The sequence below is a fragment of the Lipophrys pholis genome (genome assembly GCF_963383615.2).
Source record: "Lipophrys pholis genome assembly, chromosome: 14".
NCBI classification, from domain to species: domain Eukaryota; kingdom Metazoa; phylum Chordata; class Actinopteri; order Blenniiformes; family Blenniidae; genus Lipophrys; species Lipophrys pholis.
In genome coordinates, this window is record NC_137633.1 from 26099586 (window position 1) to 26123874 (window position 24289).

A 24289-nucleotide genomic window follows, 5' to 3' on the forward strand; every position below is an offset into this window, starting at 1 on the left:
GATTAATATTGTGTCTCGATATTACATGAGCTGGCAGCTGGAGGGTGAGACCGGCTCTGTGCCGCCTGAATGTACCGTTACTGCACTGGAGTATTTCACATTAGTATTGATATTATTAAAATGTTGTTCTGTGTGTGGATCCCGGCCATGATTGTGTACATCATGCAGGATGTCAAGCATTTCTGCTCAGTTATTAAATAAAATTGACTAACTGAAGTCCAACACAAAGTCGACACTTAATATTCAACCAAAGAGAGTTTAGCAATTCGGTCCGCGACATCATGAGACTGAACCGTTCATTACACTTTAGGTTTGTGACGATGACTCTACAGTTTTATAAATACATGAAGAGGTTCGTCGTGCCAGAAGAGCACGATGATTCATTATCAGTAGGAACTGCCGAAACTTCCAGCTCGGCACACATCGCAACTGAATCTCAGCCATGCATCTGTGGGATGAGCATGTTGACTATTCCTTTGTGGATAAACTCGTTGTTTGAAGCTAAAACCTGAAGTTCATTTTTCCCAGATGTCCGTGAACGCAGCACGAGGCTTCAGCTCAACACGTCAGATCGATGAAAGGAAAAACAGGCTGCAGTTACACTTCATCACCTCCATTTAATATTTACAGAACTTATTGCAAGTGCATAATGCATTTCTAATGTCAATATTAGATGCACCATGTAGTTAGACAATCATAGATCTCATAAATAGATTCCACACACAAGGCACACGTCAGTTCTTTGTACTCAGTGCAGAATGTTCTTAAAGAATTGAAACGAGCAGCTTTTTTAAAAAAAAACAAAGAAAAACGTGACGACATGAATAATGTAGTTTGATGGGGTGCTGTCAAAAAAACAAACAACAACAAACAGAATCTGCTGCAGTATTAAAGCTGAAACAGCAGATTGTGAACGAACCGGAGATTCATTCAAGTTTCTAGTTTTACTGATTTCCGCTGGAATTAAAACTAAATCTCTGATGGGCTCAGGAGTCTGCAACCGGCGGCGGCGGAGCCACATGTGGCTCTACAGCAGCTCCATCAAGCTTTCAGGATATTATCTAAAAAAAAACCATTTGATTTTCAGCTTCGTTTTATTTGCCTGGTATAAAACTGGTCTCATCTCAAGGCTAAAAATAGATACACAAAATAAAGAGCCAGAATAGATGACGATAGAAAAACATTGGATAAAACCACTCAAAAAGAATTCTACTGCAAGAAAAGGCAAACTAAAATAATACAAAACACCAAGACGGATTTCGGGGGGGAAAAGAAAGACGGAAAAAAACACAAAGGGGGAAAAACAAAAATGTAAGAATGAAAACAGAAATATAAAAAGAAGGAAAAAAAGAAAACATAACAATTATAAAAAAAACTAAAAAAAAACTAAGACATGAAGAAAAAAGTGGGAAATAAAAAAATGTGTAGTAGAACTCAAAGTGCTCCAACAACTGGAAGCTGAACGGCTAAAATGGGAAAATCCATGAAAAAAGTGATTGAAGATGAAAACAAAGTGTTGTTGTTTGTTTTTTAGATGATTTTTTTCTTCATTTCCAGAAACTATAATTTTGTTCTTTAGTAGAAAAGGTGAAAAGGTCTCAGATCGGCGCTGCCGGTCGGATCGTGCTGCTTTCTGCCTGGACGACGCTTCAGTCTGACGACAGCATGAGATCGGAGCGATTCGCCAACGCGGGCAGACGGCGGCGCCTCCTCAGTATCGGGCGGCGCTCTCCGGCTCGCTGGTGCTGCTGCTCCGCCTCCTCCTCCGCCCTCGGTCGGACGCCGGGCTTTGGGACTTGTTGGGGACGTCGGCGCCCGTCTCCATGCCCAGGACCTGCCTCTGCACCAGTTTGCAGTAGAGGCCGGCGGCGGCCATCAGCTGGCTGTGGGTCCCCTGCTCGGCCACGCGGCCGCGGTCGATGACGATGATGTTGTGGGCCTTCTCCACCGTGCTGAGGCGGTGGGCGACCACCAGCACCGTGTGCTCCCGCATGATGTCAGTCAGCGCCTGCTGAACCTGAGGCACAACCACAGAGACACGGCGCTCAAACGTCTCCGTCGCTCCGGTGGGACGGAGGACAGACGCTTCCTTCAACACGTCAAATACTGTTGAGGTCAATCTGACGCAGTAAAACGCGTTTTTGAACGAGACGAACGACCCGAATCAAGTTTTCTATCAAAGACATGAGCCCCGTGGCCAAAACCGCCAAGAGGCTCTAGTCCGGCCAAAAGGTCAAAAGGTCAAAGAAAAACATCACAGAAAAGTACTTTCAATAGCAAACTAGCCTCAGGGCCGCCGCCAGCGGGAGTTTGTCAAAACACCCAGAATGCAACAGCGACAGGAGAAGCTTTCACTGGATTTCATTGAAATTGGCTTTAAGTTGAGATTGTTCTTATTTTTTGTTAATAATCGTTTAGTTTTGTGAAAATATCAAAGTTTTCATCACAAATACTCTTCGACACGACAAACAAAACCTTCACAAGTTCATATGTACTGTTCTACCGGCACCGTCTCACCGTCAGATCCGGGGTTACCGGATTAAACTGGACCGCAGGCGGCACCGGGACTATAATGTTTCTACACCCAACATCGTTAAAAAAAACGTCCCACATGATCCCTCTTCCATGCATGTGCTGGGCCGCCTGACAGCAGCGTGAAACCAAGCCGGACGTGGGCGGTGGTTCCCTCACCATGTGCTCGCTCTCGGCGTCCAGAGCGCTGGTGGCCTCGTCCAGGATCAGAACTCGCGGCTCGCGGATCAGCGCTCTGGCTATAGCCACCCTTTGTTTCTGCCCGCCGGATAACTGCGTGCCCTTCTCCCCGACACCTCAAGGAAGGAAGAACATCGCTCGTTAGTTTTACATCGGCAGGAATGTGACTCTGGAACGATGTTTTAAATTTCATTTTTTAAGTATTATCGGTGGTCAGATCACTTTATATTACACTAAAATGAAATTTAAAAAAAACACATGACGGCAAACCTGAAGTCTCGTCTCTTCATGTCCTGATAGAAACAAAAACTAGATTATTACTAGACATTATTAGTTGTTTAGTTCGAGCAACAATTCTGCTTGTTAACAGAATTTCTCATTAATTAAAAGGTCACATGATTCAAACTTCACTTCCTAAAGGTTCCCCAGCAGTACTACTCGTCCCCATACCTGGACTGACGTCCCAGAAGTGAAGACAGTCTGTCCTCTCTCTCCCCGGCTGGTTTCAGGTTTAATAAAGTGTGTCGCTCCAACCAGCCAATCAGAAATCAAACCCTATATAGCAGGGGGCTCAAACTTGCGACCTGCGGGACGATATTTCGTGTCCCGCACCTTGCTATAAAAGTATAACGCTGTGGTGGCCCGCGACTGGAGTGGACCTCCGATGCCGGTGTTAATACTCAGTTTGACGTTGTGTCATCTCGTTACAATTAAGTGCACGAGATTCTAAAGTTTTCTGGTTGTAAACACAAGACGTGACTTGTTTTTCACGAGTCCAGTCGGTTAAACGTCCAGTCGCTTTGCAGTAACGGCAGACAGTGAAAGGGTTCGGCTCGATGAGCACATCGCCTCTGCTGCGCATACCGTGAAAGCTGAGCTTTTATTTTGACATCACAGAACAGGAAAGCCATGGCAGGACGACGCCCCACACAAGACCCTCTCCACTCCTGGTTGCCCACCAACAGCTAATAAACCAAAGTAAACTAGATGAGCAAAGCAACAAAAACACAACACAGTCAGTACCAACACGCCAAACCTAATATAAACCCCGATCATTGCATCTAAAACGCGACGTACAGAAACTCCCATGATGCACTGCAGCGACCAGCTCCGCGATCGCGGAGCTGGTCGCTGCAGTGCATCATGGGAGTTTCTGTTCGTCGCGTTTTAGCTGCTGTCTTGTGTGGGGTGTCGTCCTGCCATGGCGCTCTTGATGATCGATGAGCGTCAAAGTTAAACCTTCTGCTGTTCTCGTATCACATGTGAGAAGCTCTACATGCGTGTTATTCTCTGCATGGATTCGTGTTTTAAGGACGTAAAGAGTCGGCGGGGATTCTCTGCTTTACGGAGTTGTTCCATTTCACATTATGTTATGATCATAAAAGTCCGTTTCCGCAAATAGTCGGACTTATTGACTGGATTTATGGAAAAGTGGCGCTCCACAGCTCGAGACGTTCTGAGGGTCTCAACTGCTTCTTCTCTAGAGACAAGCGTGGCTCAGATGTGTGAGAAGAAGAGCTGCCAAGTCTCTGGCAGCGAGGAGGAGGCAAGAGGAACCGTGTTGAGAAGAACCGTTCATGTTCAGGAGAAATCATTAAAACTGTTAATAGTGACGTTTGGAACCCCTGATGCCCCCAGCCTCACCCAGACTCTGCCTCCAGCGGCCCCCAGGTACATTGAGTTTGAGACCCCTGGTAGTGTCATCGGGGGTTTAGCCAATCCCAATCAAGGTAGGCCCTCCCCTTTGACTCCTCCCACAATTAGGCAGCTCTGCTCTGGCACATGGCACCACCAGAGGAAGCACTTCCTCCTCTTCCCAAGATGGGCATGTGTGGGCGGAGCCAGTCCAGCTCACACAGACACAGCAGATTCTGAATGCAGCTCCTATGATCCAATATTCAAATGAGGAAAATTAAGGAGGAGCTAGAAACTTAGAATACTGAAGGTTATAGGGTACAAGGCTATATTGTGATCATGGGCTTATTAGTAGTAGTAGTAGTAGTAATAGTAGTTGCAATAGTAATAATAATAATGATAAATATGTGAAGACCGACACAGATGATTCTATTGAATATTTCATGCTAATGCAATGCTAATGCAATGCTAATGCAATGCTAGTGCTACGTTATGCATGAAACAAATCAATCAACATCAGATAAATAAAAAGTTTTTAAGTAATTGTATTAATAGTAAGTGTGATTTCTATAGTGACGTTCATCTTCAGCTCCACGGTGAATCGAGACATTTGTAAAAACTGAAATCTTGAAGTTGCAGAACACGAATGTATTAATAGATCATTTGATGAGATGATTTAATGGAGGAAAACCTGGTAGAGAATAAGAGTGTGAGTCGTGTTTGATCATACTAGTCTGGTAGCCTTTGGGGAGGCTGGAGATGAAGTGGTGAGCGTTGGCCTTGGTTGCAGCCTGAAGCACCGCCTCCTCCGAGGGGGCGTCGGTCAGGCCGTACGTGATGTTCTCCTGCACCGTGCGGGCAAACAGCACCGGCTCCTGCCCCACCAGCGCCACCTGTGGGCAGGAAACAGCAACAACATGACCACCTGATCCCGCAAACAGCGGCTGGTTTTGTTTCCAGACTCGTGAAGCGTATTCCTCAGAGATGCACCGATACTGGTACTGATACTGGTACCGATACCGATACTGGTACCGGTATCGGTACCAGTACCAGGTCTGTACATGTGATCAAAAATGGTACTTGTCCATATTCCAAAACAAGTAAGAGATAATCAATTAAAACAAACCAGGTGTCTGCAACTTTCATGACCAAAAGAGGAGCCCTGCTCATTTTCTTTTTTTATCTTAAATTTTTCAATTTTTTTCTTTTATGTATTTTTTTTTCAATTTTTTCTTCTAAATGCTTTTTTCTTTCCTTATTTTCTTTTGTTCCTTTTTCACATTTTTTCTTCTTTCTCAGAAATCGTATAAAATATTTTCTTCTTTTCTACTTTCCTTTCGTTTTTGCTCTTTTTCTGAGAAGAAACAGAACAAGCAGTTTTAAAGAGTTTAGACGGACAGTTTTTCTTGTCTGTCCTTTTTAAGCACTTCCAGCTATTCTGGCTGTTTTAGCCTGGAGAGCAGAAGGTTTTTTGAAAATCCGTGTGGAATGCAGGTCTGTGTGTTATTGTGAGGAGTTTAAACCAAAGTGACTCGTCGTCTACAGAATGAGTCCAGAAAAGACCCGACATTTTCCTCGATTCGTCGTCGCAGCAGACTGAAGGCAGGCTGACCTTGGAGTGCAGGTACTGGTGTTTGTACGTGTCGACGGGTTTCCCGTCCAGCAGCACTTGGCCTTGCTGAGGAAGGTAGAAGTTTTCCAGCAGACTGACGCAGGAGCTCTTCCCGCTGCCCGAGGGACCCACCAGGGCGGTGACCTGGCCGGGCTGCAGGGTGAAGGACACTCCCTGGAAGGGAAGGACACGCCATTCCCACTGGCTTCAGTCAAACCCCAGCAAAAAAAAGCCTCTGGGGCAAATCGAGTAGAGCCGCCAGCAGTTTTCCACCAAAACTTACATTTGTCTGGAGCCGCAAACACGTCAATTATATAGAATAAAGAAAAAAACTGTTTCAACAATTTGCTATACAAACAAAAACATAAAGTTGCATTCCGATATATTTTTGCAATTTAGATGTATTTCATTACATAACTATCTGTTTTTATCATTGGTATACATCTGGGCTGTTCAGCTCTTCGTTGGGACTTTAGAACTGCTATAAGACGTTTCCCAAAAGTTACAGGAGTTCTTTCTTTTCCTTAAGTTATGGCTGACTCAGCTGTTTTACCTTCCGTATCTATTTTCATCCTGGAGATTGGACCATTTTTGAAAGTCAGTGTGACGGCAGAGAAAACAGAAAAGGAATTATTTCCTTGACATATTGTGAGAGTGTGGTGGAGCGTGGTGGAGCGTGGTGGAGCGTGGTGGAGTGTGGTGGAGCGTGGTGGAGCGTGGTGGAGCGTGGTGGAGCTGCAGGACTCAGAGCCCCGGTGGAGACCCACCTTGAGAACGTCGGTCTCGGGACGCGTCGGGTAGGCGAACGTGACGTCTCTGAACTCCACCAGGCCGGCGCAGGAGTCCGGGGCCTCGGCGCCGTCGGCCGGGTGCTCGGGCTTCCTGTCCAGGTACTCAAACACCTTCTCTGCTGCGCCCACGCCCTGCATGAGGCCCGTGTACACCGAGGCCACGCTCTGAACACACACAGGAGGCAACGTGTCACAACCACACACACACACACACACACACACACACACACACACACACACACACACACACACACACACACACACACACACACACACACACACACACACACACACACACACACACACACACACACACACACACACACACACACACACACACACACACACACACACACACACACACACACACACACACACACACACACACACACACACACACACACACACACACACACACACACACACCTCCAGACACTCTCCCAGCACCAGCATGTAAATGAAGAAGGAGATGAGGGCGCCACTGCTCATCTGACCAGAAACCACCAGGTGACCGCCGTAGTAAAGGACGGCGAGCTCCAGAGCCAGCTCCGAGATCTGGAACACAGACACACACAGACACAGACACAGACACAGACACAGACACAGACACAGACACAGACACAGACACAGACACAGACACAGACACAGACACAGACACACACACACACACACACACACATTAGAAGTGATCTGGACAGACGGGCTCCTTGACCCTGGGTCTGGCTCACAGAATAATGGTACTAAAAACCAATATTTTGTCCAGACTGCTCTATTTATTCCATCTCTCGCTTTATCTGGAACGTTAAAGCCCCAAGAATAAGATTTAAAACTCTACATGACCTCAATCTGAACGGGGGATGAGCTTGCCATGCCTCAGAGAAAACTTTCTAGCAGCACAGATAAGACCACTCACGCTCTGGAGTAACAATGATTATATAGCAAAATGGAAGACCAGAGTTGTTGCTGTCAAACAAACCATCACAGAGCTTACTGGGGAATCCAGTGCAGGCTAAACAATGTGAGATTCAGATTTACTCCAAGTGTCTGGTTAGATCTATTGAAACGAGGCAAAGTTCAGGAAGAAACTGGCCATCTAATGTGGCCAGTCCATGGTCCTCATTTCAAATCAGCTGTGGGAGAAGTTTCCTCCATTGTTACTAAACTGGGCCTCATGATGGATCATCTGAACTTTAGAGAGTTTAATACTCTGTGTGAAAAACACCATCTTGACCAATACGACTGTTTATACATACCCTCAAACACAAATGTTTGTAAAAGCCTACAAACCAAAACTGCTTCAGAAGATAACTGGTGGTGTTTATTGGAAGAGGTCACTCCACCTCCTACATAAAGCAGAAATGGGAAAAGGAATCGGGGGTTGAAATAGTGTGAGAGGAACGGGACTCTATTATTAATAGTGACATAACTGCCACTGATTCACAAATGTGGAGGGACTTCTCCTGGAAAAACATTGTCTGATACTTTCTAACCCCAACCTAAAGCTGAGGCAGACTGCTGCACCACCGCCTGCACACCACACCCACATTCTCTAGGTTCTCCACGCTTTGTTGGGAGACCAGCAACCAATGGTTCAAAATGTTCTTGGCTTTGATGTGCAACTTTTTATCTAGGAACCATGAATCAGAGGTTGTCCACAGCTGATAAATCTCTTTTCATAATCTTTATGACAAACAGTAAAAACGCTCTAACTGAGCGCTGGCTCAGCAAAGACCCGCCGACCGCTAACCAACGGAAGGCCAGAGTCAATGATATTCAGAGCATGGAGGGCCTGACCTTCAACCTGAGACGACAAAATAAAAGAGAGATGCCTCCTGGGAAAAATGAGACTCTTAAAGAGGAGGGGTAATATTTGAACCGGTACTCAAAGTTGTATCTTTGCTCTACTAACTTTATCTACTTTGCTTGGATTTTGTACCTCTTGAACGCCCCCAGTTTGTTCAGTGTGTGTGTGTGTGTGTGTGTGTGTGTGTGTGTGTGTGTGTGTGTGTGTGTGTGTGTGTGTGTGTGTGCGTGCGCCCTTCCTGCAGTGAGCCACACTATCGGCCTCAGCATGCTCCAGGTGACCGACTGGTCAGGGAAGAAGAGACCTACACAGCTGGACCACATGTAGCAGGCGTACGCCAGCGCCTGCTTCTGGTTGAGCTGGAACATGACGGACAGTTTGGCGAAGTAGGAGTCGGCCTCGCCGCCCTCGTTGGCGAAGCTGCGCACCGTCCTCATGGCCGAGATGGTTTCCTCCGCCACTTTATTGGCCTCCGCCAGCGTCGTCTGCACCTCTTTGGCCACTTTCTGAAGGAAGTGGAACAGAAAATGACAACAAAGAACATTGAATAGTTGTAAAACGCCGGTTGAAACGTTTGTTGTATTTTTCTTCAATAATGATGCTTCTGATCTTGTACTTGTAGAGATCCTGATCAATAGAGCTGCATTCAAGATCAACATGCATTTGTGGGATAAGCAGCAGAGTGAAACATGTGGGTTTATTCAGTGACTATTTAAAACACAGTTTAGTTCCGGGCCACATTCAGACCAGCTTCGTCTGCAGTGGCTTAACTATTTTAGCCATAATAACCTCCACATTTAACTTTGAAGGTTCTTCCGTCTTGTGCAGAGTTTCCGTGATGAAAATGTCAATATTTGGTGCAAAAAAACCTTCTACTACTGAGTGTTTGTACACCCTGACCACCGATAGTGTTCATGCTTCCTCAGCTGGGGCTCAGTGTCGGCTCCCCTCAACACATTCCTGACGGACCGCATTGGAAACTCTTGTGGACCGCTTTCGGCCCACAGGCCTGATGTTTGACACCGCTGCCATAGATAATAAAATTCACAAATTCTTTCAACCTGAAAACAGATTTTACTGCATAACAAGTAGCTCAAACAGCGATTTTACTAACTTAAATCAATATCAATACGTCCCCTGATGAAACTGATTGAAATTTTGTTTCTCAAAACTATTTCAATATGGCCTCAATAAAAGGTTAATATAAATTCAAATGTTCAGCATTAAGGTTCATTTTTTTCATCATTTTTTCCACTTAATAATTTAAAACAGAATGTAAAAAATACATTGAATTATTTTGATCATATCTTAAGAAAATTGTTTAAAAAAAATCTAATCAATATTTTCTTGGGACTTTTCACTAATGTCTTGGTGGTTTGTTTGGATCTGGACCACGAGCCTTCACTTTGCCCTGCGGACTGAAAATGTATCAAACGAACAAACAGGAGCCTCGGTGTCGTGTGCAAGAACCACAAGTCCTGCGTCGTATAAATAGTACTTTATGCTGGATTAAGAAGAAACATTTGCAGAATCCAATCAGAGGAGCGGAGGATGAAGCACCTTGTAGTACTCGCCGTACACCCTGGAGACGAGGGCGATGAAGGGGAAGCCCATGACGGTGACCAGCGTGAGCTTCCAGGACATCCCGAACATGAAGATGAAGAAGCCGACGCCCTTGATGACGCTGCGCAGGAACACGTTGACGTTCTGGGAGATCAGGTCGCTGACCTGGGTGGTGTCGGCCGACAGGCGCGACAGGATGTCGCCTGCACCGAGGGCACAGAACATAATGCAAATGAATTTGAAATCAAATTTCTAAACTTTCTCAGCGCTCGAGGGTATAATTCAATTCAATTCAACTTTATTTATATAGCACCAAATACAACGGATATTTCGAGGTGCTTTTAACAGAGAAAAGAGAAAAACCCAACAAATCCACATGAGCAGCAGATTTATTTGCGACTGTGGAAAGAAAAACTAACAGGAAGAAACCTGCAGAACCAGACTCAGAGGTGGAGGCTTTCTGCTGACTGGTTGCGGGGAGGGGATAAGAGGAGAGGAAAGGATAGAGAGAGCGATAGATTGAGGGGGAGATTCAAACCTTGGAAACCCACCCTGGTTCGGGTAGGGGAGGTAGAGAGAGAGGTGGTGGGGGGAGGGGGGGTCTTAAAAGTAGAGCCTGTTTCAGCCTCCCTAACTGAAACTGTGTTCTGGTTCCACATCAGAGGAACCTGAAAGCTGAACGTTCAGTCTCCCGTTCTACTTTTAGAAAACCTAGGAACCTCCAGTAAGTCAGCACTCTGAGAACCAAGTGTTCTTCTGGGGAGATCTGGGACCGTCAGTTCTTTAAGATATGATGGAACCTGGTTGTTAAGAGCGTTCTAAGTTAGAAGGAGGATTTTAAATTCTCCTCTAGATTGAACAGGGAGCCAATGAAGCGAGGTTAGTATTGGAGTGATGTGATCTCTGATGCTGGTTCTTGTCAGGACTCTGGCTGCAGCATTTTGAATCAGTTGAAGACTTTTGAAGCCGTTATTGTTTCACCCTGATAATAGGGAGTTACAATAGTTACTCTGGAAGTAACTAATGATGGATTACTTTTTCAGCATCACTCTGAGTCAGCATGTTTCTAATGTTGGAAATATTACGGAGGTGAAAAAAGGCAGTCCTGCAGATTTGTTTAATGTGGGAGTTGAAGGATAAATCCTGGTCCAAAAGAACTCCCAGGTTCCTCACAGTGGTACTGGAGGACAAAGTAATACCATCTAGTGGTACTAGATCTTTAGATCATTTCTCTCGCAGATGTTTTGGGTCAAATATAATAATTTCAGTTTAATCCGAGTTCAGAAGCAGGAAATTACGGCTCATCCAGCCTTTATGTCTTCAAGACAAGCTTCTAGTTTAGAACGTTGGTTAATATCGTCTGGTTTCATAGATAAATAGATTTGTGTGTCATCTGCATAACAATAGAAGTTCATCGAATGCTTTTTAATTATATTCCTACAGGAAGCATATACAAAGTGAAAAGTATAAGACCTAAGATAGAACCCTGTGGAACGTCATGTTTAACTTTAGTCTGGACTGAAGAGTTATCGTGAACATGAATAAAGTGGAACCTGCCTGATAAATATGATCTGAACCAGTTTAGTGCTGTACCTTTAAGCCCGAAGATGTGTTGTAGCCTCTGTAGTAGGATGTTCTGATCAATAGTATCAATGCAGCACTGAGATCTAACAGGACCAGAACAGAGACCAGTCCTTTGTCTGAGGCTACGAGAAGATCATTAGTAACTTTGACCAGAGAGTCTCTGTGCTCTGATGAATCTAAAACCTGACTGGAAAGACAGGTCATTTTTGCATAAATGGTCACATAACTGACTTGCAATCACTTTTCCTAGGATTTTAGAAATAAAGGGAAGGTTGGATATTGGCCTGTAACTTTCTAAGACATCTGGGTCAAGGTTAAGTTTTTTAAGAAGAGGTTTAACAACAGCAACCTTAAAGGCTTGTGGTACATAACCTGTTAATAAAGATATGTTGATCTGATCTAGTATTGATGTACTAATCATTGGATCTAGCAGGCAAGTTGTTGGTTTAGATGAAGCCACGATTGAGGAGAACTCAAGGACTTCTATAGGGTGGAAGCTGGATAACTGGAAATCAGGCTCCACTAACAAGTCTGAAGATGTGGTTGATCGATCTGCGACTGCACTGGGCAGTGAGTCTTTAATTTGATCCCTAATAGTTAGAATTTAGTCATTAAAGAAGTTTACGAAGTCATTACTGCTCAAAGTTGAAGAGATATGAGGTTCTACAGAGCTGTGCCTTTTTGTCAGCCTGGCTATAGTACTGAAGAGAAATCTAGGATTGTTCTTGTTTTCTTCTATTAAGGAGGAGTAGTAGGTGTTTCGGGTTTTGCGAAGGGATTTTTTGGAGATTAACAAACTATCTCTCCAAGCTGTTTGAAATACTTCTGAGTTAGGTATCATTTCTTCTCTAATTTTCGTGCTGATTTCTTTAAAGTTCTCAAATGATCATTGTACCATGGAGCTATCCTCCTCTGAGTTGTTGCTTTTATCTTCAAGGGAGCAATGGAAAAGTGTGGAGCGAAGTAAGCCTGCTGTTCCATCTACAACCAAGTCAGCCTGAGTAGGGCTAAAGCTGTTTACTGCTGGATCCATGGATGGAACTGAAGTCAGTATTGATGGGAGTACTTCCCTGAATTTGGCTACAGCATTGTCTGATAGATATCTCTTATATTTCAATTTATTTTCTGGGGCTATAAAGCCAGCTAATGTAAATTCAAATGATATCAGGAAGTGATCTGACAACAGAGGGTTGTGGGGAAGAACCATTAATTGATCAATGTCAAAACCATAAGTGAGGACAAGATCAAGCGTGTGATTAAGATAATGAGTGAATTCATTCACCTTCTGTGAAAATCCAACTGTGTCCAATAAAGAGCTAAATGCAATGTTAAGGCTCATTGTCAACATGAATGTTAAAGTCTCCCACTATAATGACTTTATCTGAGCTCAGTACTAAAGTAGAGAGAAAGTCTGAGGATTCAGACAGAAATTCAGAGTATGGTCCAGGAGGACGGTACACTAGGACAAGTAGAACTGCTGCTGGGTTTTCTGGTCAGAGTCATGAGATTCAAAGAGAGACTTTCAAATGATGTCTGGTTAGTTTTAGTTCTGGGATCAATAAGAAGACTAGAGTTATAGATAGATGCTCCTCCTCCTCCTCGTCCAGTTCCTCCAGGGATATGATGGTAACATGAGTGGTGGGAGTTGCTTCATTTAGGCTGAGATATTCGTCTCTTTTTAACCAGGTCTCAGTGAGGGGACAGAAATCACATTAGTCATCTATTATCAGATCACTTACAAGTAAAGATTTAGACGATAGAAAACGAATATTTAACAGTCCACATCTGATTGTTGTGGGATTTTGTTTACCTATGGAGGTAGTTTAGATCTTTATCAGATTCCTATGATTAACTCCTCTCCTGTGGGATTCATCTTGTCTTAGATAAAATGGTGGTGGGACAGACACAGTCTCCACAGGAAGGCTTTGGTTGTTGGAGGGTGAGGGGGCAGCAAGAAGAAAGTTTAGTTTTGAGAACACAGATGAGGATGTAGTTGACAGAAAAGGACAGTAGGGGGTGCTGGTGTTGCCAACAGCAGCCTGAGGAGTCTACAAGGAAAGACACTCGGGGGCGTGTCCATGGAATGTAAACCGTCAGTCTGGAGGGGACGAATGTACCGTATGGAGCACATTAGCAGCTAATATGTGACTCCCCAGCATGCTGGGATGAAGTCCGTCAGGAGGAAGAAGGAGGGACGGTTCCAGAACAAGTTAAAGTTATCAACAAAACCTAAATTGTGGTTCTGCAGGTTGAAGTCAGGAACGTGTTCAGGCTTAACATTCTGCTGAAGCGAGCTGAGCCTCGACCAAGTGTGGGAATGGGCTCGGAGATAAAAACAGACTTTCCACAGTCACTTCAAAACTTAAAAAGCTCATTAAAGTCCTTCTTAGTCACTTTGGATTGCCGGCGGGCCGTATCATTAGTACCTACATGGACTAGAACTTGGTGATGGAGGAGGAAGAGAGCGTAAAAGCTCCGGGAGTTTACCGAGGATCACCGGGACCGCGGCTCCGGGGAGACAGTGTGTGATTGTGTTGAAGAAGAGGATGTTTCTGGTGATGGAATCTCCTATTATTGATGTTGTTGGAGAGAAGAGACTACGAGGAGAGGGTAGGCTGGTTCTATGGTGAGGCTGTGATGGTGACGGGAGCGGAGCGGGGCAGGCTGCTGGTGTGTCTCATCCCGTCATGCTGCTCTCCTGCTCTGCTCTGCTGCTCTCCGTATCAGTATAAACTGATGTATTTGCATGTTCTTCTAAAGTCTAGTTTATTTGCATTGCACCACACATGAACCAGTCAGTGTTTCATATCATTAAAAAAATGGAACATTCGTCAAAAGAAACAGAATAAGGATAAAATGGGATGAAAAATACGGCCATATGATACATAATACATAGAAATACATAGATAAAAACACTTTGAAACACAAATACATTTCATGTTAATGTAATCCATTTTTTTTCTGAGTGCAGTGCTCAGAACTCTCCTCTCTGTGTGAAGTTTGCATTTGTGTGTGTGTGTGTGTGTGTGTGTGTGTGTGTGTGTGTGTGTGTGTGTGTGTGTGTGTGTGTGTGTGTGTGTGTGTGTGTGTGTGTGTGTGTGTGTGTGTGTGTGTGTGTGTGTGTGTCCAGGTACTCCAGTTTCCCCTACAGTCCAAAAAAACCTGCAGCGGCGGTCCCTGAGCCAGACCCTGGACCCCGAGCGCTGCTCTGTGTGGCTGCTAGTCCCTCTGGGATCCATACAGTACTATAATAAGTAATAAAAGTAATGACCAGACTTTTTGACAGTAGGATACGTGTCTCGATGATAGTACCTGGGTTCATCAAGTGGTCTTTCAACTTCAGACTCCCTCGCCCAAGAAGCCTTTAATCCACGGCTTGTCCCTCTCCATCGCTTTGAATGTTGTCCCGCTGGTGGTCAGTGACACTTGCTCTGGTCGATGGCGCTGCAGTAGGGAAGCACCGAGCCACCATTTTCACATCCGATCCAATCCCGATACGTGAATGTGCATATCTGCCAATACCGATACGATTCTGATACCAGAGCTGTTTGCTTTAATATTATTCTAATCATTGTTGACTTTATATGAGGCTGTAATAAACTCCTCTCTACAGTAAAGTATGAAATGTACTAAAGTATACATGTATTCTCTCAAAAGACAACTTGAGGTTAGTATCAGGTCAGAAAAGGAAGCAGTACAAAGTATTTTTGTTCCATGTGGACAATGTGGGGGTCTGCGTGACGTCATCATCTCATAATAAACTAGTTCTATCTTTAAAAGCTCAGAATGACTTTATTAATCCCCGGGGAAATTCTTTAGCAAGGCAGCAGCAACACAATGTTTCCAGTTCTAACGCAGCTCCAACCATTGGGACTATTTTCAGGGAGTTTAGCGTGGAGTAGGACGCAGCTTCACAGAGGTGTGAATCGCCTGCTGACAGCCTGGAGGAGCTGCTGTTCATTGTTCTGATGTCAGTGCTGTTCTCCTCCGAGAGCTGGAGTTTGAAAACGCTGATGTCTGGCTGCAGAGCGCCGCCTCGCTGGACTACGGCTTTGCTAACATCCACGTTGCTGTGTTGCTTTGCACATTGCTGTGTTGCTTTGCAAAAATTGCATGTTGCTGCGTTGCTTTGCAAACATTGCACGTTGCGCTGTTGCTTTGCACATTGCTGTGTTGCTTTGCAAACATTGCATGATGCTGTGTTACTTTGCTAACATCCATGTTGTTGCGTTGCTTTGCAAACATTGCATGTTGCTGTATTGCTTTGCGAACATTGCACGTTGCTGTTGCTTTGTAAACATTGCACATTGCTGTGTTGCTTTGCGAACACTGCACATTGCTGTTGCTTTGCGAACATTGCACGTTGCTGTGCTTCTTTGCGAACATTGCACGTTGCTGTTGCTTTGCGAACATTGCATGTTGCTGTGTTGCTTTGCGAACATTGCACGTTGCTGTGTTGCTTTACGAACATTGCACGTTGCTGTTGCTTTGTAAACATTGCACGTTGCTGTGTTGCTTTGCAAACATTGCATGTTGCTGTGTTGCTTTGCAAACATTGCATGTTGCTGTTGCTTTGCAAACATTGCACGTTGCTGTGTTGCTTTGAGGTGTTTTGAGTGTAAAATCCATCCAAACAGCAACATGTTGTCATGGAAAGTTGGATAGCACAGTGCTACTTCCCTAGCCTGCTCGCTGGCTGCAAACTGTGGAATGGATTTCCTGACTCATTCCTCCTGGTCTCATTGAGACCCGCCTCCCTTCAGGAAATCCAGTCCACAGTTTGCAGCCAGCGAGCAGAGCAGCAGCAGGGAACCACTGTGGAGTCATTTCAGAAACAGTAAAGCAGACGAGGCTCAGGAATGGATCAAAAATGGGGGGCGATCGTGGCTCAGTGGTAGAGTCGAGTTGGCGGTTCGAATCCCACTCTATCAAAAAGTCATTGTCGTTGTGTCCTTGGGCAAGGCACTTTACCCACATTGCCTCGTATGAATGGTGCATGAATGTTAGTGGTGGTCGGAGGGGCCGTTGGCGCAAAATGGCAGCCAGGCCTCTGTCAGCAGCCGTAGGGCAGCTGTGGCTACAACGTAGCTTAGCATCACTGGTGGGACTGGTATGAATGAATAATGGTCTCTGGACACGCTTTGAGTCAGCGTGAAAAAAGTGCTATATAAATCCAAGCCATTATTATTATTTCCGATCCGTGAATCACGTTGATATCGGAACCCGATACCGATACTGGATTGGATCGGCCCCATCCCTAGTTGCAGGTGGACTGGGCGATAACCTTCAGCGCCTGGTCGTGTTGCCAGCGGTAACGACTCTCCCCGAGTGCTTTGGGACCAGCTGAGGACGTGCTCCAGAGTTCCTCTTCCTTGACACAAGACACGTGATGGTGAGTCCACTTTCCAAACAGAAAAGGTTGGATGGGCTGGGTTAAGCTTTTGGGTCCTTCAACTTTATTGCTCTGGCAACCATGAACTCCTCACTGATACTGTTGAAGGGGAGGGTCAGTTTGTTGCCGTTGCCATAGAGGGCACTGCTGCTTAAATGTCTTGGGAGACCCAGCCAACTCCTCGTCTCAAACCCCTCGACTGTGGACAGTGGAAATTCATATACCAGCAATGGCCAAAGTATCCTGGGTAGGATTCCATGCTGATATATCCAGGCCTGGAATTTTCCAGGAAGACCAGATCTGTCACCAGCCTTCAGCCAGCCCTCTAGTTCTCTGTTGGTGGTCTTGATGGAGGCAGCCTCCTCCAGGGAGCAATTGAAGGTTTTCCCGAGACTCTTTATTGGTTTCTCAGTATCTGATAGGATCTGAATACTGTTAGGACCAAAGCAGAATCAGTCAGTCTCTCAAAGCCCTTTAGGATCCACCTGCTTTCTGGGTCTGACGTGGTCGTTACTGTCAAGTCATCCATGAAAGCTCTGATGGGGGGGCTGCCGGATTCCACATCCGTCACTGGGCCTCTGCACTCACCTCAGCTGACTTGACCAGTAGGTTCATGGCCAAGGCGAAGAGGGTCACTGAGACCGTACAGCTAGGGATGATGCCTTTTTCCAGTTGGTGAGACCTCAGGTCATAGTAATCCATGATGAGATCCTTGATGGTACTTGGGATGTGGTGTTGCTCCAAAGCTGTTGGACCAGACTGTGTGGTATGGCGCCAATAGCATTGGCAAGGTCTAACCAGAGCCACCTCACCTTGTCCTTCTCGAGCTTCTCCAATAGGCTGAGTAACCACACCGCTGCGTTCTAGGCAGCCCATAACCCCGAGAATCTCATCCTTCTGCATGGAGGTATCGACGTAGTTCTTCAGAAGGACCCCGGTCAGGTGTTTGGAGACAAACTGAGAAATGTCCTAAACTGCTCAATGTTGACTCAGTCCTTCTCTTTCAGGACCCACACTCCTGGGAATCTCCACAGCCGGCGCCAGAGTCTGAGGTCCCTCTTGTTCACGAGGTATGGTACTCCACTGGGACCAGCTCCTGAGCAGGATCTGGCGACCTTGACCACATCTTGACCTTCTTTCACCCTGGCTCTTTGGTGTGGAAGTGAGTGGTTGGTCAGTGCTTTTAAATCTATCAGATTAAAACCAGGTTGTATAGGATTATGTAATCTGAGGGTGAATCACCTCTCCTCACTTTTAGATCAGGACACAATCAAATTCTGATTCAACATAATGTCAAATATTAAAAGCTTCACACGCATCAGGATCGAAATACTGAGAGAGAATATTTTATGATGGTCAGTTCAAAGGTTGATTTATTCAGTGTGTGTGTGTGTGTGTGTGTGTGTGTGTGTGTGTGTGTGTGTGTGTGTGTGTGTGTGTGTGTGTGTTACCGGTGTGGTTGTCGTCAAAAAAGGCGATTTCCTGCCTCATCAGAGTCGTGAACAGATGGTTTCTGAGTCGGAGGTTTAATCTGGCGAAGATGAGCGTGAAGACGCCTCCTCGCACCCCCATCGCCAGAGAGCTGAGGAGGAAGAGGAGGAAGAGGAGCGCCGGTCAGAGAGGTCGTAACGAGACTGTGTGAAATATTTTAGCCTCAACTAAATGGATAGAACTTCATAAAATGAGACAAATAAAACGTTTAGTTGTGCAGTACCAGTTTACACCACAAGACGGTGTATTGAGTCACTCAGAGCGGCCGCAGGAGGAGACATTAGGACTGTCCGTCCACCTCCTATACAGCAGGGGCCCAAAGGACCACATGAAGAATGAAGTACTGAGAGCCGAGACAGAAGCGGACTTGAATTTACTCAGAGAAACTTTTCTCTTGATAAAAGCTGAGTTGTTTTCTTCAACCACTTTCATGAGCTCCGGTTGCTCTGCATCTCTTTTTCTTTCCCTTCGTCTGGAAATCACACTTTTTGAAATTTCATGTTCAGTAAATAAAATTTTTTTCTTTCTTTTGTTTGTTGAAGTTTGCGAGATAAGAGCTGCTCACCAAGGTGCCAGACACAACCCAAGAAGTATTAACATGAGACATTTTACACCATTTTAGATGTAATGACGCCAGTGCTAATAGTCCTTTTAGAGGCTGTTTATCACATGACTCAGGCTCCGCCCACACCGCAGGGTCTTGATGCTTAATTCAGATTGTTTGCTGGGATCAGATTTTTTCACGTCACCATTTCGAATGCGACCTGCCGTGGGAACGTGATCAGACCGGATGTTTTCAGGCCTCAGAAGACGACGTGAAGTCACGCTGAGCAACACGCCATTTACTCATGACACCGCTGGTCAGCACCAGGGTTGCCAGACGTGACTCACCGTTTCAAGGTAAAAGTCACACCACAATAAAAACCAGCCCAGATCTCAGCCTGTGTGGGAATCTTGTTAAAACCCTGAAACTAATTTATATTTATTAAAGAACACGCCGTAAACACACAAATGCAGGAATAAAGTTAAAAGGGAAGAGAGTTTGGCTCTTTAACTGGGGGATACCCTCCATATCTGGCAACGCTGTTCGGCGTGTAGATTCATTTTCCAGTGGTTGTTAAATACGAGCGACAGAATCGAGACGACATGACGAGGAAAGAAGGAAGATTAAGGAAAGAAAAGGGCACAGCTTTTATTCTGGCGGAGCCGCTTCCGCCGGAGTCAGTCAGACGTCAATGACGAAGCAGTCGATGTAGGAACACATGGAACTGGTTCCAGGTATGATCGAGGCCTGGTCTGGTGGGGAAACATCTGAATGGAGCTTTAACACAAAACGAAACAGGTCTGATGAGTCACTGCGAGTAAAATAATCTGAGGTGGGTCTCATTCCTCTGCCGTGTGAATGAGGACTGAGATTCCTCGGGTTACATGACGACGGAGCTCGTTTGCTTCGGAGAACGTCTCCCGAGGTGAAACTCCTCAGACACACTCGGGCTCGTCGTCGTGCACACGGGGAAACCGACAAGTCGTGGAAACGTGAGCCGAGCGTGCGCACCACGGACGGAGAAAATAGTTCTCCTGCTCATGTGCAAATAGATGGACAATAACAAAGATGGCGGCCTCCAGAGTGTCATGACTCCCACGACTTTCTCAGAGCCGCTCGAGCAGCTTTGAGTTGTTTCACCTGTGTTTTCACTGGAGTGCTGCTCAAGCCTTCAAATGTCAGCCTTGTCCCACCAAATATCAGAAACATTCTAATTACCAGCGTGATGAATACAAAGTGTTCCCCTACAAGACTGTTATTACTATTATTACTATTATTACTATTATTACTATTATTTGAACAGAGGAGTCATTTAATGTTGAAAGTAGACAAAAGTAATGCCAAATAAGCACAAAACTGCAGTGTTTCTTGTATTTTTCTCTGAGAGAACACCTTTAAAAATACTGCTGGCTTACTGGAGGTTTCTAGGTTTTCTACCAGTCGAATGGAGGCGGAGCTTCCTGCTCTCAGGCTCCTCCCATGAGGAAGCAGCTCCAGGTGCAATAGGGAGGCTGACTCAGGCTGAAGACTTTTCTATTTAATAAAACTTACAGGTCGAAGTGGTTCAAGCCACAAAAATACCTACAGGATAATTCATAACACCACCAGGTCAAAGGTCAAGAAGAGCACGATCCAGTTTCATCCCACTTTTTACGTTGGTTAAAGAATGGCTCTTTGTTTTTCTTAAATATCTTCACTGAAGTTGTTAAAAGTCTGTTGACTGGTCAACTGGGCAGGGGGAGGGAGGGATGGATGGATGGACAGACGGATGGATGGACAGATGGATTGACAGATGAATGGACGGATGGATGGATGGGCAGACAGATGGATGGACAGATGGATTTAAGGATGGATGGACAGACGGATGGATGGACAGATGAATTGACGGATGGATGGACAGATGGATTGACGGATGGATGGACAGATGGATTGACGGATGGATGGACAGACGGATGGATGGATAGATGGATGGACAGATGGATGGATGGATGGACAGATGGATGGATGGATGGATGGATTGACGGACAGATGGACGGACGGATGGATGGATGGACAGATGGATGGACAGATGGATGGACAGATGGATTGACGGATGGATGGACAGATGGATGGATGCTGAGCAGACACTCACCTGGCCACTGCCAGAGCTGCCAGAGTGGCGACGGGTTCAGTGAAGTACTCCATGCTCTGGTGAACCACGATGCTCTCGATGGCCTTGCCGTAGTAGAAGGGAATGAAGGCTTCACCTGGAGGTCAGAGGTCAGAGGGATGAAACCTTCTCATATCTTATCAGTGTTTTCAGAGGTGGAGACTCATAAAGACACAAAACCACTGAACCACTGAGTCGCTGAACTCTTTTCATGATCTAAAGCAACTTCAGCTTTTTGTCCATCCACCTTGTGAACTCAAGAATTAAATCAGAGCCTAAAGACACTTCAGTTGATGGAAGTAAAACTTTCAGATTTTACTTCACTGATTGACTGATTCACATATTCATTTACATACGATCTTATTTACCATAAATCAACTACTATTTCTATTAAAAGTCTTTGATGAAATCCTGATTACCTTCACCAGCAGACGAGGTGGACAGTTATGTTATTGTCTGCAAGTTTTTATTGGATTATTCTTATGTATTTCACCAACTTTTTGCAAAAACTACTCAGCCGAATTGCATGAAATCGATTTATCATCATCCAAGAATCAATCCATGATATTTTGAGACGTTAACGTTTAACCGTTTCTGAATAAATCCCAAGAAACTGCCAAATAATGTCCCATACAAAGCGGATGAGAGAGGCACCTCATGGAGGAGACCAAAGGACGTCAGCGTCTGTTGCCATGGAGACGAAACCAAAGCAGAATCTTTTAAAGAATATACAACGTTGGAGCACCTAATCTCTCGCAGGAGGCTCCAGTCCGACCAAACTACAAAGCAAATTCTAGAAATTACAAAAGAAAACAGATTTTTTTATAACTAATTTCTTGAGAGTCGCGACACATTGCTGAGACTGGAGCTGAGATATCACTGATGCTCTTATGAACCATATGAAACGAACCCCAAAGCCACGCTGTCAGGGCGGGAAAACACCCAGAATGCACCCAGAGCTGAAGTTTTCTGGACATTTTGCACCAGAAGGCTTCATTCAAATTGGCCTTATGTTGAGATTGTTGTCGTTTTTGGGTCGAATTGTTTGTTTTTTGAAAAAAAAAGAAAATTGACATTCCCATCAGGCACGCGACACCACAACAGCTAAATACTTTAACGTTTAAATTCCAAGCTTATTATGGCACAATTTATCCCTCAAGATGAAACTGGACTGCTTGTGGCCGCTGACTTACAATGTGTTTGACTGAGTACTCACCTTAACGAGCCTCAAAGCCGCTGTCAGGGTGGGAAAACACCCAGAATGCAACAGCCACAGGAGAAACAGCTCACTGAAGTCGGCTTTATGTTGAGATTACGGTAGTCGTTGGTACTAATTGTTCAGATTTCATAAAACACAGATATTTCCATCATGTGTACTTACGTCGCACCACAACCAAGAAAAACTTTAAAGTTTGAATTTAAAATGAGTGTGGATCCAGAGCTACAATGTGTTTGACCCCCCCCCCCCCCCCCTGCTGTGAGGAGCCTCCACGTGTGAGCGAGCAGCTTTACAACGACGGGGTTGTTGAGGAAACTCACAGACGGCGGAGATGAGGAGGAAGAGCACAGCCACCGACAGCAGCCCGGCGTCCTTCCTGCAGTAGGCCAGCAGACGACCCAGCGTGGCTCCAGAGCTGCTCGGCTCCTCCTTCCTCCTCTTCCTCTGCACCTCCTCCACCTCCACCTCCTCCTCCTCCTCCTCCTCCTCCCCAGCCGTCTCCAGCAGCTTCTCAGCATCCTCAGATCTCCTCCCTCCTCCTCCTCCTCCTCCTCCTCCTCCGCTCCCCAGCAGCCTCCACAGCATCGTGACCCCCAGCGAGGCTGCACAGGTCCAGCCGGTGAGGCCCAGCAGCCAGGGCCGCTGGCCCAGCGGGCCCAGCTCGCTCAGCATCAGCAGCTTGGCCAGGGCGTAGGTCACCATCACCATGCAGACCAGGAGGATGGCGGTGGTGCAGGTGGAGACCCGCGGCGGGCCGTCCAGCTGGTTCCAGGTCACCCCGGCGGCGGCGCCCAGCAGCAGGCAGGCTCGGAGCAGCACCGTCCCCCACAGGTCCAGCTCACAGCGCAGGATGCTGAAGTCCACAGCATCTTCTGTGAAGGTGGACCAACGCCATCCGTGAACGTAGAGGACCGAGGTGATGGAGACGTCCAGGAGGACGAAGAACACAGTGCAGACCACTGGAACTTTAACATGCATGATTAATACCAACGATATGAATCCCTGATCATTAGAACGGAGATCTTACCAACAAATAAATACTACTAAATAAATAAATCCCCACGTTTCAATCTATGAACTCCGTTACTCCTGTGCTTCAGCTCATCTTAACTTCACTTAACACCAGAGTAAAGTCATTTAAGCTGATCTGAACCTTCCTGGATAATGAATGATTAAAGTCTGCAGCTTCTCTTTGCTTCACATTGGAACGTGGTTCAGTCAAGAAGCTCCAAACAGCCGCCGCAGCGTCAGACCGCCACCATGTCACACAATCCGCACAGATTACACTCTTCAGTCCGTTTAAATCCGCTTCAAAAAAGTCCAGGGAAGCGACAATATCCCGGTAAATACAGGACGACAGTCGCAGTTTAACGCGTCAAGTTTAGCATTAGGTTGACGCCGGCGTCAAAGATCGTGAATTGAGAAGCGATGCTTCGTCGGTGTCGGATTCAAACGAGCCGCTTCCGGGTCGGAACGAGCAGGAGATTTCGTTCAGAGAAAACCGATTACAGTAAGATGTCATTATCTTTTAAAGGGTCTTTGAGCTCATGGTGGCCCCGCCCACCAGGTGTTGAGGGTGCGTTCAAGAGCAGCACGTTAGAAACAAACACGGCAACATTTTAAAAGTCTAATTATTCTGCTTTTTCCGACAAAGCAGGAAACCTTTCAAACTAGATAAATCTAAAAATATAGAAATTAGTTTTATATGACACACTAATCCAGATGGTGTTTTAATTAACAGTACAGACTTACTACTTCTATTTTAACCTTTAAATAATCCACTCTTTCAACTT

The 24289-nt window shown here is 45.6% G+C and overlaps 1 protein-coding gene across 1 annotated transcript; it reads right to left on the minus strand.

Annotated features, from left to right (window-relative positions):
* Nucleotides 1-599: 599 nt before the first annotated feature.
* abcb9 (ATP-binding cassette, sub-family B (MDR/TAP), member 9) lies at nt 600-23911 on the minus strand. The gene is made up of 11 exons (XM_080480407.1): nt 22817-23911; nt 21260-21374; nt 18545-18675; nt 10115-10320; nt 8863-9060; nt 7177-7305; nt 6727-6915; nt 5960-6133; nt 5078-5240; nt 2692-2828; nt 600-2017 (listed from the first exon to the last, which is right to left on the minus strand). The coding sequence occupies exons 1-11, from the start codon at nt 23472-23474 to the stop codon at nt 1712-1714; spliced, it is 2406 nt and encodes an 801-aa protein (XP_080336533.1). The 5' UTR covers nt 23475-23911; the 3' UTR covers nt 600-1711.
* Between the last annotated feature and the right edge of the window lie 378 nt (nt 23912-24289).

Bases quoted from the DNA above. Each gene is read 5' to 3' on its own strand.
- abcb9 (XM_080480407.1), bottom strand. From the start codon at position 23,474: ATGCATGTTAAAGTTCCAGTGGTCTGCACTGTGTTCTTCGTCCTCCTG. The intron at 21,375-22,816 runs GTGAGTTTCCTC...TCTGACCTCCAG, and splicing joins CCTCCTCATCTCCGCCGTCT to GTGAAGCCTTCATTCCCTTC. The intron at 10,321-18,544 runs GTAACACACACA...CCCTCGGTGCAG, and splicing joins TTTTGACGACAACCACACCG to GCGACATCCTGTCGCGCCTG.